The sequence below is a fragment of the Trematomus bernacchii genome, unplaced genomic scaffold (assembly GCF_902827165.1).
Source record: "Trematomus bernacchii unplaced genomic scaffold, fTreBer1.1, whole genome shotgun sequence".
Classification (NCBI taxonomy): domain Eukaryota; kingdom Metazoa; phylum Chordata; class Actinopteri; order Perciformes; family Nototheniidae; genus Trematomus; species Trematomus bernacchii.
Window position 1 is genome coordinate 1856953 of NW_022987966.1, and position 17396 is coordinate 1874348.

At 42.4% G+C, this 17396-nt stretch overlaps 1 protein-coding gene across 1 annotated transcript in view; it reads left to right on the forward strand.

The window, feature by feature from the left end:
- The window catches only part of galnt17 (polypeptide N-acetylgalactosaminyltransferase 17), a 48205-nt gene that overhangs the window by 20523 nt on the left and 10286 nt on the right, over window positions 1-17396 (forward strand). Inside the window, exons 4-6 of the mRNA XM_034115813.1 lie at window positions 12082-12256; window positions 13010-13207; window positions 14068-14185. Coding sequence (XP_033971704.1) covers window positions 12082-12256; window positions 13010-13207; window positions 14068-14185 — 491 coding nt within the window. The remainder of the gene's footprint in view (window positions 1-12081; window positions 12257-13009; window positions 13208-14067; window positions 14186-17396) is intronic.

Consider the following 17396-nt stretch of genomic DNA (forward strand, 5'->3'; position numbering starts at 1 on the left):
AGGTGCTACATTGAAATATATAATGCTGATAAACCAAGGAAATCCCAGTTTAAGTGATAGCCTGCTACCTGATGGGACATCGGTCCCTATTGGTCTTAATTCATCTGATATTGACGCTGTAGTCTGCTTGACATCATGTTTGGACTCCTTATAGATAAAGAAAATGCTTTTTTTTTTATCTGACTCGTGAAGACAATACAATTTGTATTTACCGCGATTCAAATGAAAGCAGATATTTTCACCCAATAAGGGGCGTGGCCATGTCGAAGAGGTAAATACTGGATGGGTTGCTCTCACGGCTCCTGTGGTTCATAACAAAGTAGCATTATTGTTGCATTTGTCGAGGTGACTGATGGTGTCGAATTTCTGCGGGGCAGACAGACAGATAGTGGCGGAGCACCACAATTGGATGTCACAGACGAGATGTCCCCGTCTTATTTATTGGGCTGGGCCTGCCAAACCTGGCTTTGTGAGATGAGGTGGGGAGAGACGATGGGAAGGGAAGGAGAGCCAGGCAGAGCGAGAAGGAGAGGGGGGGTACAGAAACGAAGAGCAAAGAAAAACTAGAGAATGCAATTCCTGAAGAAATTGCTAGTGGGAATGCTTTATGCTGAAAATCTGACACTAAACTGCTATGCTGAAATGTAATGTGTAAGAAGAAAGTGAAGAATTTAGATTGAAATGATACATGAACACTGGGGGCTTGAATGTGTGATGAGAGAAGAAAAGAGAGTAAAAAGGCTTGGAAAAGCAGCAAAATATTTGAACTGCAAACCTTTGAACTAACTTGATGGTGAATGATCTGTCGCCATGCCAACGGCATTTGAAGAAATCTCAATCTCATGTCTTCACGGCTGGACTGTTAGCACACATGTGAAGTTTTAGCACTTTTTGACAATTTTCATAGGAGTTATAGCAATATCGTGTTTTATTGCAAGGGATGCGTTGCCATGGCAACAGCTTTTGAGGAAAACTCACTAATGGTATATAGACATGTTGAGGGCTGGACCATTAACTGTCATCTGAAGTCTGGTGGTGTTTGGATCATTTGCATAGGTATCACGACAACATCGTGTTTTATGGCGAGGGATGCGTTTCCATGGAAACAGCCTATGGTGAGATCTCAGATTTGGCGTAGAGCTGTTGAGGCATGGACCGGTGATATACAAGCGAAGTTTGGGGACGATCGGACCGTGTCCATTGGAGTTACAGCGACATCGTGTTTCATGGCGAGCATTGTGTTGCCATGGCAACAGCATTTGAAGAAATCTCAAAACTGTCTCGTAGATGTCTTCACGGCTGGACTGTTAGCACACATGTGAAGTTTGAGCACTTTTTGAACATTTTCATAGGAGTTAAAGGGACACCGTGTTTTATGGCGAGGGATGCGCAGAGAGAGAGAGAGAGAGAGAGAGAGAGAGAGAGAGAGAGAGAGAGAGCGAGAGAGAGAGAGGAGAGAGAGAGAGAGAGAGAGAGAGAGAGAGAGAGAGAGAGAGAGAGATAGAGAGAGAGAGAGAGAGAGAGAGAGAGAGAGATAGAGAGAGAGAGAGAGAGAGAGAGAGAGAGAGATGTGATGTGTGAGTATGAAATGAACAGTTGGAGTGATGACATCATCGTGTTCCATTACACAGGTGTTTATAGTTGAGCTAACGAGCTATGAAGAGATCAAAGGTTTGCATTGTTCTGAATGACAGATACACCTCTTACATGTGAACGTTTTGTGGAAGAACGATAACAGATATTTGTGAAATTTCAAAACGTGAAGCATGTCAAGGAAGTTGAGTATCTGAAGTGTAATTTTTGTGTACTTTCGGGTTAATAATGTGGCCTTTTTGGCAGTTTAACTAAAGGTGTGCGGCTGCTGCTGTGAGGAAATATCTGCCTGAAATTACAATGGGCTTTAATGGAGACATGTTGAACGTTTTTGTCACTTCATGCCCTCAAGAGGCATTTTGTTTTATTATTTTTGCTTAATTATTTGTCATTTTTCAAGCTACGAGATGTTTTCCTACGTTTGTCATGACAAATTATGTCTCAAGAATGTAGGGTTTGGGAATTATGGCAGTTTTAAAAAAAAATATGAAGGCACATTTCAAGATTTCTTACCCTCTAGCTGTGACATCACGCACTCTAGTTAATGTTAAAATCTGAAGAAAACCTCTTTAACAAGGTCTGAACAATGTTTCATATCTCTAAAAGTAAGAATCAGATTTAAAAGTTGTGTTACACGAATAATGTCAGAAAGACGTGTAACATTTTAAAGTCGGAATGAGGTTTCTGAGTGAAAGTATGAATGCACAGTTAGCAGTTGAAGTCGCATGAAGATTTGTTGAAGTCTGAAGAATATCTCCATTGACTTCAATGTTAAAAATGTGATGTATTATGGGATGTATCTCTGGAATTATGAAAGTTATGAATGATAAAAGTAATAGCAGTCGATTCCCGACCGAGCTGAACGTTTTGATGTTTGAACGGAGTTTCTGCGATGTTGAATGTGGGAGGAGAAGACGGACAAAATAATTGGATGGAATAATAATAAATGTTTTGTCCGTAGCATAACATATAGTTGGAATGCTGTATCAGCATTCCCACTAAATTAGGGAAAAACGGATGAAACTAAAAGATGGAAAAGGTCAAGGAGTGAAAGTGTGAAAATGGGCAAAGGGAAAAGGAAGAAGAGAGAAAATGAGATGAAGAGGCATCAGAGAATGGGAGGAGAGGCTGAAAGAGCAAAGCAGGCTATTGGGGAGAGTGGAAGAGACAAAGACATGGAAAGGTTCAGAGACAGATACCCCATTCACACCAACGGTGTTTCGGGGCCGGTTTGGTGCTGGTGCTTGAAAAGCACCGGGTTTTCCTGTTCACACCGCAGCGGAGCAGCCTCTAAGCTCCGGAATCCGGTTCGTTTCGAGCACCAAAAAGTTGTCCGTGTAGAAGCAAGAACCGCATACGTCACGCTTACGTCGGAGGGGGGCGAGATTAACCTGAGCTAACAGTTAAGGCGAGTACGGCAAATAAAAGTTGTAACAAGCAGTAGTGCTGAGCAAAGTGACTAGAACGCAACCACACACTTGTTAAAAAAAAACACACTTTATAAAGTCAGGCAACACTAACCAGGCTTCGTGTGATTCTGTTTATTTGTACCTTACTTTGACCATCCGTTCGCTGTTATTGATCATTGTGGAGAGCAGGCAGACGTTTTGTTTGTTATTATAGCAGCTATCGGATGGAATCAATACATGGGCTGCACAGGTTGTCATGTCCGACTATCACAAGTAGAATCATAATGAAAAATACGTCGGTAAAAAGTGCCTGGAGAAAACGGCTTAGCAAGTAGTCAGTTTAGCTTCGGTTGCTATGCTAACATCACCCATGTTATACCAGAGAAACTTTCATAACAGCGTTGTGATGCCAAACAGCGTCAATTCAGACTGACACACATTCACTTAAAGGGAACTGGGGATATGTATCAGCTGCTTGTGTGACAGTCAGACAGTGAATACTTTAGAGCCGTGTGAGCTAACCCGGAGCTAACGGGAGAATACACTCGTGGAAGAGCAGCAGCACTGCAGCGGTCGGTAAATGCCGCTGAAACACATTAATAAACAATGAACCACGGCACTCTGGAGAAAAGTATAAGGTTGGAGAAGTCGTTATTTAATTTAATCTGGCTTCGTATGATTAAAAGCAACGCAGTCCCCGGCCCGTTGTTGTTGTGAGGTGAGCTCCGTTGGGGAGAAAATCAGCGACGTAAACTGTGACGTCATGACGCAGCAGCGGCAGCACCAGTCGGGCTCTGAGCGGTGTGAAAAGAGCCGGAGCTAAACCGAAGTACCGGTTCTGAACCTGAAAAGCTCTAGCACGGAGCTTGAACCGGAGTTGCGTTGGTGTGAAAGGGGTAAGAGAGGCTTTAAGATGAATGAGGACAGACAGAAAGGAGGGGAGGGAGTGTAAGGAGGTGGGATATCAGGAAGGGGATCAGACGGAACAAATAACAAGGAAATGTGAAGAGAGATAAGATTGGGGAAGCTTTAAAGGATTAGACTTTATTATATTCCTCTTTTTGTCAACAAATCTCTCCAGAAAACCAACAATGTCTAACTTAATCTGTCACTCAGGACTATTTTCCATATGCTGCCTCCTCCACTCACACCCAAGCCCTTTAGTTTTTATATATGGTTTTATTTTGTATTTAAAAAGGATAAACCATTACCTGAAAGAAATGTGAACTGTTGTTTTGGGGAAAATTGGGGACTAGTCTCAGCTGTGAGTCAGGTTTATTTCAACTTGGGATACTGGTGATCTAGCAACGTAGATTAAGAACAGACTGCTTCTAACACCAACAAAAAAATGCCAAGACTGGGGGGGGTTCCTGCGTTGGCTGAGCGGGTGGAAAATGATTCACTGTGTATTAATTTAAGTTGGTTTCAAACCACCTTTAGTTAGCTAACGTCGTCAGAAAGCTGTCTAGTAGTGTATGTAATGTTGCGCTTTAGTCCCTTTTTTAGCATGAGTTAAATCCAGAAACCTAAATACAGAGGGTTGGTTGATTAGTTATTTTGTAATCAATCTGTAAAGCATGAAAGCTTTCCATGATGACTGTTACAGTATAAACATTATGCTTTTGCCAACCAGTGCTGTGCCCAAACTTTTGTTTTAGAAACACAACGGTTACTATAGTAAGAGCAGCCTAAAAACATGTTGTAATTAAACACATTTTTCTTTAAACATTTGGTGCTTAAATAACCATTTTCAGTAGGATCTGGATGGTACACAGCAGAGATGGAGTACTCGAGTCCTGGACTCGGACTCGAGTGCCGATTTTCGGGACTCGTGACTCGACTCGGACTCGCGCACTGATTGACGCGACTCAGACTTGGACTCGTGAATTCTTGCGCACGATGACTTGGACTCGGACTCGGACTCGTGAATTATCGCGTACGCTGACTTGGACTCGGACTCGGACTCGTGAATTTTTCCGCCCATGATGACTCGGACTCGACTTGTACATTGACGCTCCGACTTGGACTCGGACTCGGACTCGAGCAAGTTTTCTATGGAGTCTGATCTATCCTGGCGTGTGCACCGGCTGCGAGGCGAGTTCACGTACTGGGCCCCGCTATTCCAGTCTAAAGATGTCTAGAGACACACCCCGCATCGTGCTGTATGCTTTCACACATTCTGCTTCCACATTGGAAAAGAGCAGCGCAAAATGCTCGTTATGTGGAAACAATATTGAAGAGAAGGCTCCGTAACACATTACTCTAAACATCGAGTTCAGACATATAGGCTGTCTTGAACACTATCATCAGAGTAACGTGATCTAATCAATACATAAAGATTCAGCCGATAACACGAAAGCACATGGCTACTTAACATGCAGAATGACGTCATTTTGCATGCTAAGTAGCCATGTGCTTTCTGGGGCTAAATCTTTATCAGTAAACCGATTTAACCGGTAAAAGTTCCTTCAAAATAAGAGTCCCGATCTTATTACTATCAAAATAAAAGTGCAAAACGAAAACTTTACCATAGGAAAATATTGGCATACAAATATAATCACTTCTCTAAAAGGTAACTCATTTTAAACATAGTTTATTTATATATAATAATAATAATATTAATATTAGTAATAAGCTTTATATTTGTATAGCACCTATTACAAGAATTGTAGCCAAACTGGCTTCACAGCAGTTCAATAGACAGATTAGTATAACATGACAGGATAAAAGCAATGTGGAGGAGCAGCTACATTTCAACACATATATCCACAAAGATTAATACATGAAGACTTGTGACTCGGACTTGACTTGGACTCTTCTTAGGTGACTCGGACTTGGACTCGGACTCGAACACAGGTAATGATGACTCGGACTCGGACTCGACTTGGACACTCCTTGGGTGACTCGGACTTGGACTCAGACTCGAACACAGGTAATGATGACTCGGACTCGGACTCGACTCGGACATTCCTTGGGTGACTCGGACTTGGACTCGGACTCGACTACGACTCTCCCTTGGTGACTTGGACTTGGACTCGGACTCGAAGAGTGGTGACTCGAGAGTGACTTGGACTCGTGAATTGGTGACTTGACTACAACACTGGTACACAGTATGTGGGATGTCTCAGTACCATTGTGATTATGACAGTCATTGCGGTGGGGCCAAGCCGTGAGCAGGGGGTTGAAGAACATTTCGTAGTGGCCCAACGGTAGTTCTACAGTTTCCTGTCAGTCATTGGGCCCAGAAATACTTTTTCCCATTGGAAATTGACAACAAAGATATTTATATAAACATCAGAAGTCAAATCAAAATGTCCAATAAATGGTAGAATAAATATAATATTAAAAGTACAAATGTGCACATTATACTAATATGTAACATGTCTATTACAATATAGTGGTTTTTCAGAATGTATAACATTGAATTGCACAATGTTAAAAGGGATAAAAGGCAGGGCTTTCGAAATTTTAATTTCAAAGTCCCCAGATGATCCAGGTATTATCAACTTGAGTCAGGCCTTCATGCACCACTGAGAAACTTTTATAGGAATACATCTGGCCAATGTTGATTCCAGTTCTCTTTATATATCCATGGGGCTCATTGATTGGTTTGAATAGGTTTTGGTCAACAATGGAGGTGTGTGACTTAAAGGAATAAGAACACAGGCTACTTGTAGCATCGATTTATTGTTGGTTTAGTCCTTACGATGGGGTCTGTCCAGAATAATAAAAAGAGTGTGTTTGATGTTGAACCCCACACCACCACTCCTCTCCTCCACTTGAAATGCTGCCTGGCTGAGAGCCAGCACTCCGTCAGAGGGGAGAGACACACACATGTCATGTCATGGTTTTGGATTTATGTTTTCATTTTCCACCTTTTATTTTTGAAATGTGTTCCTCCTTGTGTCTTGTCTGGTCCTACTTCCTGTGTTTGCCTTCCTGTCTTTAGTTTCCCTGGTGTGTCTAATTGTGTTCACCTGTTGCCCTTGTGTTTCTGCCTCCCCTGCCCAGCTGTGTCTTGTCCTGTGATTACCCTTCTGTGTATTTAGGCCCAATCCCAAACCACACCCTACCCCTACACACTCCCCCTCCGTGACGGAGTGAACTCCGTGGAGTGACACTCGCAGCTCAATGAGGCTCCCTCCTGTCAGATGGAGGGAGTAAATACAGCGGCAAGCTTTGGGACAAACTCCCCTCTCTCCGGCAGAAACAGGAAATGCCGTAACTGTATGTAACAACGGTTTCAAATCAGCATCTCTTGGACAAAAAATTAAAATGAATAACTCAAATAAAACTCCAAACATCTTTAACCTGTTAAGCACCAAGCCTGTTTTTCATGTTTCAGGCTCGAAAATGACATGCCCAAAACAAATGACTACAACTTAACTTCTAAAAGGGTTATATGAATAATTTCTTTTATCAAAGCAAGGTTACATCTGTGAGTTGGATGTAGAAGTGTCAGAATCAATATAGATGTTTTTTATTTTAAAGAAAATTCAGATTTTACATAGTAAAAAACTGTAAATTATAGTGTCCGTCCAAAAAGACTAAAAGCTTTAGGAATCCAAAGTACAACATATAATAAGTACCCTGTATCAAGATTGATGCAAAACAAGTGACATTTGACCTTTTTAGAGAGGTTTAGCCAAAACCACTCCACCTCTGAGAGGATTTGGGTGAAAATGTTTTTTTTCCCATATCTCTGGCCCCCCTTGCTCGATTTGGATGGTTGACACCTCTTTCTGACCGTTAGAGCCAATAGAATCGAAGGGGGAGGCCCCCACACACACTCGTTTTGAAAACAAACGGTGGGGGCTTCGCGCATGTAATTTCGCAGCAGAGTGGACCGATCTCTCGCTCTGACATTTGGAAACGAAAAAGCAGTTTTATTGCTTATGGATTATCAGAAATCATTTGAAAGAGGACACAGACACATTGGATTAACCTATGGATTAACTGCAGCATCGTTTTTTTATCGTTTTAATGCCATTGAAGACCAGTTTTGACCAAGGTAAGCCATGTTAGCGTTTCTAGCTACCTAGCTCCACATGTTCTGATATACGCTTTCGTTTATAGCGTCGCAAATGTTTATCACTGAGTGTTGAGGTGGGCACCAAACGATTCTGTGTCTCCAGGAGATGCTAATCGAGGGGTTGGCTGTGCATCTAGGATTAGTAATAAGGGAGTTATGAGTGAGTTTAGGTGCAGTTATAGGTTACATTTTTCGCTCGTGGCTAATTCAGAGGCTGAGTGTTAGCATTGTGTTTTTTTTTTTGAAAAAAAAATTAAAAAGATCAGTTAGCTGAGTTTCTTCCCGTTACATGGATATAAAACATTCATAGTTTATTAAATATTAAGATTCCTTAGACGTTGTTTCCTGCAAATGACGCGTTTATCCGCCCGGTACCGGGGGGGCGGTGCGTAACAGGTTAATTGTGTTACTTTTTTGTAAAGCTCTTTTAGTTTTAAACCTGATTTTTATAAGCTTCTTAGTTTTTGCAACAATCTGTAAATATACACAACTTTATAATAAAATGCACTCCATGTCTGGTCGTCGTCTCGTAATGTCTATGATACCTGCCTCGTCTATGCTCGTCTATGCTTGTCCATGTCACCTGCCTGTTCCCGTCTGTATGTTTGTTCTTGTCGTGCTCCCCGGTTTTGTTTTTGTTAAGTAGTTTCTTGTTTTTCCCTGTCTTCGGCTTTTCTGCCACAAAAGCAGCAAAGAAGACTTCCCGCGCATGGTTGCCATGGTTGCCCTTCTGTTTATTCTCCGCTGTGGACGCTCTGGCTCTTTTTCTCCCTCCCCGAGGCAAGTGTGTGCTCCTGCTGTAAATCTCTCCGGTTTGCCACCAGCAGATGAAAAACACCCACCTCTCCGCCTCTTCCAAGGGACGAGGGGACCGTGCGGCAGAGTTTCAGTTAGATTTTTTGTTTTTCGCCGGTCAACATGTCCGTTAAAGTTTAAATCTCCCGGACAAAATTAGAAAAGTGCCGGTCAAAGGTCTTCTTTGTTATTTATTGAGCTTTAAAACAAATGAATAACGACTCTATATAATAATATAAGAATAAAAAACGGAGCCTCTCTTTTCCTCCCCCTCTTCTGACAGCCCAGCAGCTGATCTCTGAGCAGGAGAGGTGGGGAGAGGCGGGGCTATTGCGTCATCGTTATCAGGACATGATCGTATAGGCGTAAACACGGAGCCGTTTGCCCCCCCAGAGCGTTTCGTTTGCAGATCTACCCACCTAGGGACCCGTTATCGTTATCGTTTTCTGCGTTTCGGTGTGGCCGAACCGTCTATCTGATAGAGAACTGTAGCAGATACGACCGTTATCGTCCTCGTGTGGCAAGCACCTTAGTGTGAAATAAATAAAAAGAGGCAGACAGAAAGAGATGGGAACCACAAAGAGAATGAGAAATGTGTTTTTTGTGTAAGGGAATTTTTAAGTGTGTGTCGGTGGAGCAGAGGAAGAAGGAGTGTGTTGATGGAGAGATCAAAGGTAGAGCAGGCTTCAGCTCGCAGGAAGCCACAGACTCTGTTTGGATTTATTTGGAGTCTGTTGAAGCTCAAACAGGGAGCAGAGCAGATTCATGTCATCTTTCTGTTTCATTTGTGTCTTTCCCTTTTTGAAGACTCATCACTGAGTGTTTGTAGTGGACCTTTTTAGTTGGGTTGTATGTCTGTGTTGAGCTTCAGGATGCAACCCAGTCTCACAGAAGTTCCTGAAATGGTGTTTTGATTGGTGTGGATGTACAGATGTTCAGTTTTTTTTAGGCAAGAATAACTATTTTCAAAATAATGTTTTTCAATTGGAAGAACCCCTATGCCTGCACTGTCTTTTTGTCACGAGAGTAGGGTCTCAGGAGACTGAAGCTGTTTTGTTTTTCCGGATTGCTGGATTCAAGTAATTTTGAGTGATTTGCACGGTGGCTCAGGGGATAGCGCGTGACAGCGACCTAAAACACTTCCATTAGGAGAAACGCGCTGCAGTTTCAAAAACAATGCAAATTTAAAAACACAAATGGGCCAAAAGACAAGAATCATCTTCACCAACTTGACCAAACATGCGCAGTGTTAACTAAAAATAGTGTTATATTATTTTAACAATGTGATCGCATGACTCCTCGCGGTATAATTGCAGATCAGCTGTAGGCTAGCTAAGGTGGCCAACCTAGTCATTTCAAATATACTGACAAAACACTTACTGTTATGAAACCGACAGTGACAGATTATGAACTTTATCATCAGCAAGTGCGCCTGTCCCAGTTGTGTGTGTCACCTTTTAATGTCCCCTGGTTACCGTTGTTTTGAGCTTCTTGCAGCGTTTATTATTTGCAGTGTTTTGTGTTGGCAGCGGTTTGTTCTCTCACTAAAACTTTGCAGCACTGTTAGAAGACGCTGCATATTTTTTTTCAGGTTGGTGAATGTTTTTAAACGCTGCCCATGTGTTAAGATGATGAAGATGTTTCTTCTTTGGCATATGTTTTGGCCCATTTGTGCTTTTATATATGAAACATTTCTGGAGCTGCAGTGCGTTTCTCCTATTGGAAGTGTTTGGGCCCTGTCAGCCACTGTAGATGTTTCTGTGTGTGTCCTTCTACAATGTTGGCTTTTTTAATAATTGTGATCAAGGTGTTATGGCATCTGTGGCGGTGGCTCCGACGTACACTTTTTGCAATGATATCAGACTACATCTGCATATTATTTATCATCCTACATGGCTGTAGTTGTTTTTAGGACAAGGGTTGAGAGGGAGCTGTAATTACATGCTACTGACTGTTGGAATAAACAATAACTATGTCAAATGATTTCCAGGGGGGAAAACTAGGCTGCAATTCAGTTTTTTTATCGTGGAAACAAATGACATTGCCCACTTGAGCAAGTTGTTATATTCATATGGTATGAGCTGTAATTTAGAATTTGCTACATTGTCATAAAGGTCAGAGGTTAGGATGATGAAAACTGGAAGTATAACGGGCCGTCTCCACGGCAGCGTTAAAAAATCTTGAAACGCTTCTGCCCATTCACTTTGAATGGGGTGACGTCACTTTTTTTCGCTTTCGCCGAAATGCATTGTGGGCAGGCGAGCGGAGATTCTCAGGATTTTCAAGATCCAAAGTTGAACAATGTTCAACTTTTGAGGCTGAGGTGGAAGCGTCAGCCAATCAAATCCCGTGTACGCAAATCTGACAGTTCAAGCTCTAGCCAATCAAACGGCGTGTATGCTGGGAGAGAAATACCGCAGGTCATTTCCTCATATTCCAAAAAATGGAGGAGAAATTAGCGGTAGCGAATCAATCACCCGGTGCTTTATGACCAGACCTACCGGGATATAAACCGGAGGAGCCAGGCATGGAGGGAGGTGGCAGAGACAGTGGTAGGTTTTCGCCTGTTTTGGGGAGTTTATATCCAGTTTACTTCGGGCTTTTTTGCTTCGTATGTCGCGGGCGGGAGATTCATGTGATTGGTTGCTCGCAAAAAATCCTCAAGCTTCAGATACGCCCACCTCCAAGATTTTTTTAACGCTGCCGTGGAGACGGCCCGTAAGAGCTTCATTCTGCTGTTCATGACAAATCTGATATACAGTAAGACCTAAGGGGAGACATCCCTTGTTATTGACTAATAGATTTTACCATGTAATTCCCTCAGTGACATTAAGGCAATTATTTTCAAACCAAATACCTGAACAATAGATAAAGCCAGGTCTTTGTGATTTAAATCAGTCATCCCATAAGTAAAAATAAATAAAACTGGTGAGGTTGGTGTAAGTGAAGATCTATGAAGATAAAAATAAACATCTTTTTAAACGGCATTCATGTACTGTAAAATTCTAAACAGTTTGTAAGACACTAACAGCCGATGGGGAAATAAAAATATGTTGCACATAAAAAAAAAAAAAAAGGTAATACAAAAAAAGGAAATATTTATTTATTTGAGTTCTTTGACTTGTCTAAAAGAGGACATTTGGAAGCTAAATAACTCAAAATCTCCAGAGCATGAACGTGTTTCCCCTGAGAGTGTCCCCCTAAGGACGGTGTGTCTCACCCTCACCTGGTGATGTTCTCTCTGGACTGCAGAGCAGCTGAAGGCTCCGCTGGAGGAATACGTCAACAAGCGCTACCCCGGCCTGGTGAAGATTGTCAGGAACCAGAAGAGGGAGGGTCTGATCCGGGCCCGGCTGGAGGGCTGGAAGGTGGCCACCGGAGAGGTGACCGGGTTCTTCGACGCACATGTGGAGTTCACCCCGTCCTGGTGAGTAATCTGGCATCCCCTTCTTCCTTTTCAGGGAAAATGAAGCAGACCCAATAGTGTACAACCTATTGGATTACACATCAGGATAACAGCAATAACAATCATACACTAAACGTATAAAACAGACACCGGCTTTAACAGAATCACGAAGGAGACGACAAGGTTTAGCAGGAGCAGCATGAAGCCAACACACAAAAAGCAATTTCACACCTGAGAGGTTTTAAGATAAGCAGAGAAGGGACCGTAGGACTTATATCCCATCAAATCAAAAACATAAAGCTAGCGATAAAAGAGGAAATTGCCCAGAAGCCTTATCATAAAAGTACATTATAAGGAATCATTTCAACACATTAAACAGACGTGAAGGCTAGACAACATTTGTGCAACCTCGCGCTGATAGTTGTTTCTAGGCCTCCTTGTTTTACAGCTCAGTGTGTACTTTCAAGTATATACACAACCCAGTTCACTGGGCATAGACAGACACGTGCCCTCCGGAGCTGCACTGAGCCCAATCACATGGAATTACTCATAAAGTCAATTTGAGGGAGCTTCTAACTGAAGTGGGTGAGAGAGGGGAGATCTGAGGAGAGGCTCAGCGCTGTCTGTCTTTTAGTGTGTGTGTATGATGTGTGTATGATGTGTGTATGATGTGTGTGTGTATGATGTGTGTATGATGTGTGTATGATGTGTGTGTGTATGATGTGTGTATGATGTGTGTATGATGTGTGTATGATGTGTGTACTCCGTCCTCAGGGCCGAGCCGGTTCTGGCCAGAATCAAAGAGGACCACACAAGGATTATCCTGCCGTCCATCGACAACATCAAGCACGACACGTTCGAGTTGGAGCGCTATGAGAACTCGGGCCACGGCTACAACTGGGAGCTGTGGTGCATGTACATCAACCCCCCCAAACAGTGGTGGGACGAGGGGGACACATCGGCTCCCATCAGGTAGGCAGAACACATTCATGTCAACATAAAGTGGATAAAGCCTTCACAAACAAACCGGAGAGAAATCTTTTGATTTACTCTTGATGATTTTCTTTTTTCTCTTAAATTCTTTCATTTGAGTTAGACAGAGTTTATATTAGTGTGTGCAGTTCCGTCTATGCAGTGATCCATGTTTTTCCCCCAGAATTATAACCACAAACTAATTCATTATGATTATCATAACAAAGATCCAGTGTTTGGAAGAATCTGATGATTGTATGCAGTTCATGTGTCTGGACATTATCATCCTATCATTCCCTTGGGATAAGTCAAGGAAATAAAAGGGGAAATTGTCCTTTAAACTGCGAATAGTATTTTTATAATCTCATATTTCACCCAGGTATTTGTTCAGTGTTGGATTCAGAATAACTTGAACTGTTAATAGATCTTTGTTTGTCGTCAGCCTCAAATGTTCTTTTATGTTTTTTCTTTTTCCTATCTATGGAAGTATTTCTATAATCTTTAAATAGGTATAAAGGCTTTTGTTTGTGGAAATCATGACAATGTTCATATCACACAATGTTTTAGCTTTTTTAAAGTTGATTTTCTTTTAAAAAGGTGTCCTTGATGATCATGAACTTTATTGGTTTTCTTGCCTTCTAACTTGGTTATGTCTAAACAAATATAGTAAAAAAGTAACTCCCATTCACACATGCAGAGAAACATGCAGATTCACACATTTAAACATGCGTGCAAACTGTTCAAACATCATGCAAAACTACATTCAAAAAGAAAGAATGCAGACAAAGGTTCAGAATTACATTCACAAAACCACATCTCATAAATGAGGTGTTAATGTTCACTTGTTTTCCTCATGGCAGGACTCCTGCCATGATTGGCTGCTCCTTCGTGGCCAATCGCAACTACTTTGGCGAGCTGGGCCTACTCGACTCCGGCATGGACATCTACGGAGGAGAGAACATCGAGCTGGGCATCAGGGTGAGTGTGTCGCCCAGTTTCCTCTTGTTCCAGCTCTCTGTACCCCAGAGTTCCCGTTAGAATATTTTTTTGCCGGTCAACATGTCCGTTAAAGTTGAAATCTTCCGGACAAAATTAGATAAGTGCCGGTTAAAGGTCTTCTTTGTTATTTATTGAGCTTTAAAACAAATTGATATGATTCGACATTAAACAAACTAATTATAGTAGATTAACTACATTATTCAAAAGTGTACAGTAATTTACAAAAACGCGGGAATAATAAACGGAGCGCTCTCTCCTTCTCCTGACAGCCCGTCAGTATCATGCAGCTCGCGGATCCAGTAATGAGTGACCCGACAGTAAAACTAAACATATCTATAACTAGTTTAGGTAGTTTGAGAGGTAATTAAAATAGCTACGTGTGATTTTCTAACCTGAAGTGTGTTTTGCTCTGCTCGCCGCTGCAGGGGATCATGCAGAGCTGCGTGTCGACTCGTCAGCAGCAGCCGATCTCTCTCTCCTGTCAGATTAGACTTTACTCGCATTTATGTCCATATCGATCAGATCTAGCTAGTTCTAGCTAATGATATGACTACCTGCTTGTTAAAAGACACCTAAACAATAAGCGTCGCTATGCAACCGGATGAGGCCACAAAGTATAGCGCAGCATTATGCATTTGTTTACATGCCCACCGGAACCCCGAGGCATTACCAACAGATCAACGCACAATCAACCCATACAGGACATCTCTTTCTCCACATTAAGTGTTAGACATTAGAATAGACTATTCTTGTCTGTCACATACTCTTTTGTCTGTCACATACTATTCTTGTCTGTCACATAAGTGGCGCAACTGATGCGGTATTGCGCTAAGGGAAAATTATTTTGACCGGACATTTTGACCGGAGAGATTTAGATTTGCCGGACTTCAGCATATTTTACCGGTCATTGTCCGGTAATTACCGGCTAACGGGAACTCTGCTACCCTGTAGGTTAGAGTGGAGCAGCGGCCTGTCGCGTGGCCCCGCTGATGAATGAGGTCCATTAGGAGTCCTGGAGGACCGGGCCCCTGTGTGCACCCCCCAGTAGGGCAATGCAGATAAATGGGTCACATAGAGGGAAGGTTGGACAGTTGTTGTACATTTTTAGAGATAGGCAGTGCAAAGACATGCATGATAATCTCTCCAATATTTAAAACCATCAAAATACATGTAGACATCGGGGGGTTCGTCCAACAATTTCATAATTTCTTTATTTTTATTTTACCAGGAGAAGTCTCATTTAGATTTGAGAAATCTCTTTTGCATGAGAGCCCTGGCCAAGATAGGCAGCAGCACAGTTCAGAACATGAACAACAAAGGCAAGGCTAGTTTATAGCACCTTTCAACACAAGGCAATTTAAAGTGCTTTACAAAAATGAAAGACATTAAGAGCATTAAGAAATAGTGCAGCGGAAACACATTGTAAAATGGCATTTAAAAACGGTCATTATCAAGCAAAGAAAATAAACATTAAAAAAGACATGAATAAAAGTTACAATGAAGTGTAAGATGTGAATAGTTCAATTAAAAGCAGCGACAAAAAGAAAAGCCTTCAGCCTGGATTTAAAAGTAGTAACGGACCGTCTACACAGCAGCGTTAAAAAAATCTTGGAGGTGGGCGTATCTGAAGCTTGAGGATTTTTTGCGAGCAAGGCACGAACAACCAATCACATGAATCTCCCGCCCGCGACATACGAAGCAAAAAAGTTTGAAGTAAACTGGATATAAACTCCCCAAACAGGCGAAAACCTACCACTGTCTCTGCCACCTCCCTCCATGCCTGGCTCCTCCGGTTTATATCCCGGTAGGTAAATAGGGACTGGTCATAAAGCACCGGGTGATTCCCTACCGCTAATTTCTCCTCCATTTTTTGGAATATGAGGAAATGACCTGTGGTATGTCTCTCCCAGCATACACGCCGTTTGATTGGCTAGAGCTTGAACTGTCAGATTTGCGTACACGGGATTTGATTGGCTGACGCTTCCACTTCAGCCTCAAAAGTTGAACATTGTTCAACTTTGAATCCTGAAAATCCTGAAAATCTCCGCTCGCCTGCCCACAATGCAATTCGGCGAAAAGTGAGGGAAAGTGACGTCACCCCATTCAAAGTGAATGGGCAGAAGCGTTCCAAGATTTTTTTAACGCTGCTGTGTAGACGGTCTTATTGTAAAGTGGTACCCAGCTTTCTAATAGATGTTTTAGTGAGACCTGTAAAGACACCACTACAGTAGTCGAGTCTACTGAAGATAAAAGCATGGACACGTTTTTCCAAGTCCTGCTGTGACATTAGTCTTTTAAACCTAGATATATTCATAGTAGGCTGACTTGGTAACTGTTTTAATGTGACTGTTGAAACTCAGGTCAGAGTCCATGACTACACCTAGAGTTCTGGCTTCATCTGTTGTTTTGAACATTGCAGACTGAAGGTCAGCGCTGACTTTTATTCGTTCTGCCTTGGCTCCAAAAACCATTACCTCAGTTTTATCTTTGTTTAATTGGAGAAAGTTCTGACACATCCAGTCATTGATTTGTTCAATGCACTTACTCAGTGTTTGAATTGGAGCATAGTCTCCTGGTGAAATGGTTATGTAAATGTGGGTGTCATCCGCATAGCTTTGGTAACTTGTTTTGTTGCTTTTCATTATCTGAGCCAGTGGTAGCACGTCATCATTTTCCCAATATGGCGGCAGGCAGTTCTGGCGCAGTGGCAGTAATCTATCTCTGTATGATTGCCATAAATCTCAAACCTCTGTGTAGCTACACCACTCATCTTGCCCCCATGGTAAAACAACATGTTGAGGATACATCATTATCTGCACCAGCAACATCGTTGAATATCAAGCACTTCGGCCATGGTCGGCATATTATCTACAGTTCATTCATCTGGCACTCCTGGCAGACTCTCTCAAACAAAAAAAGGGTCTAAAACGAAAAGAGGAGAATATTGGGCTATTGGCTGTGTCTCTTGCTCTCGGGAGATATCCACCCGTGTCCGGGTCCCGGCGTCGTTTCCATCAACCTGACGGCTGCCGACCTAGCAGCAGGACCTCTACCCACACCGTCGGAGGACTACGGGTCCACGCCGAGGGCTAGCGGCCTAGCAGCGGAGATTCTCGCACCACCGGACACCACCGGACACCCCCGGACACCACCGGACACCACCGGACTGGCTTCAGAAGAGGCCGGCTAG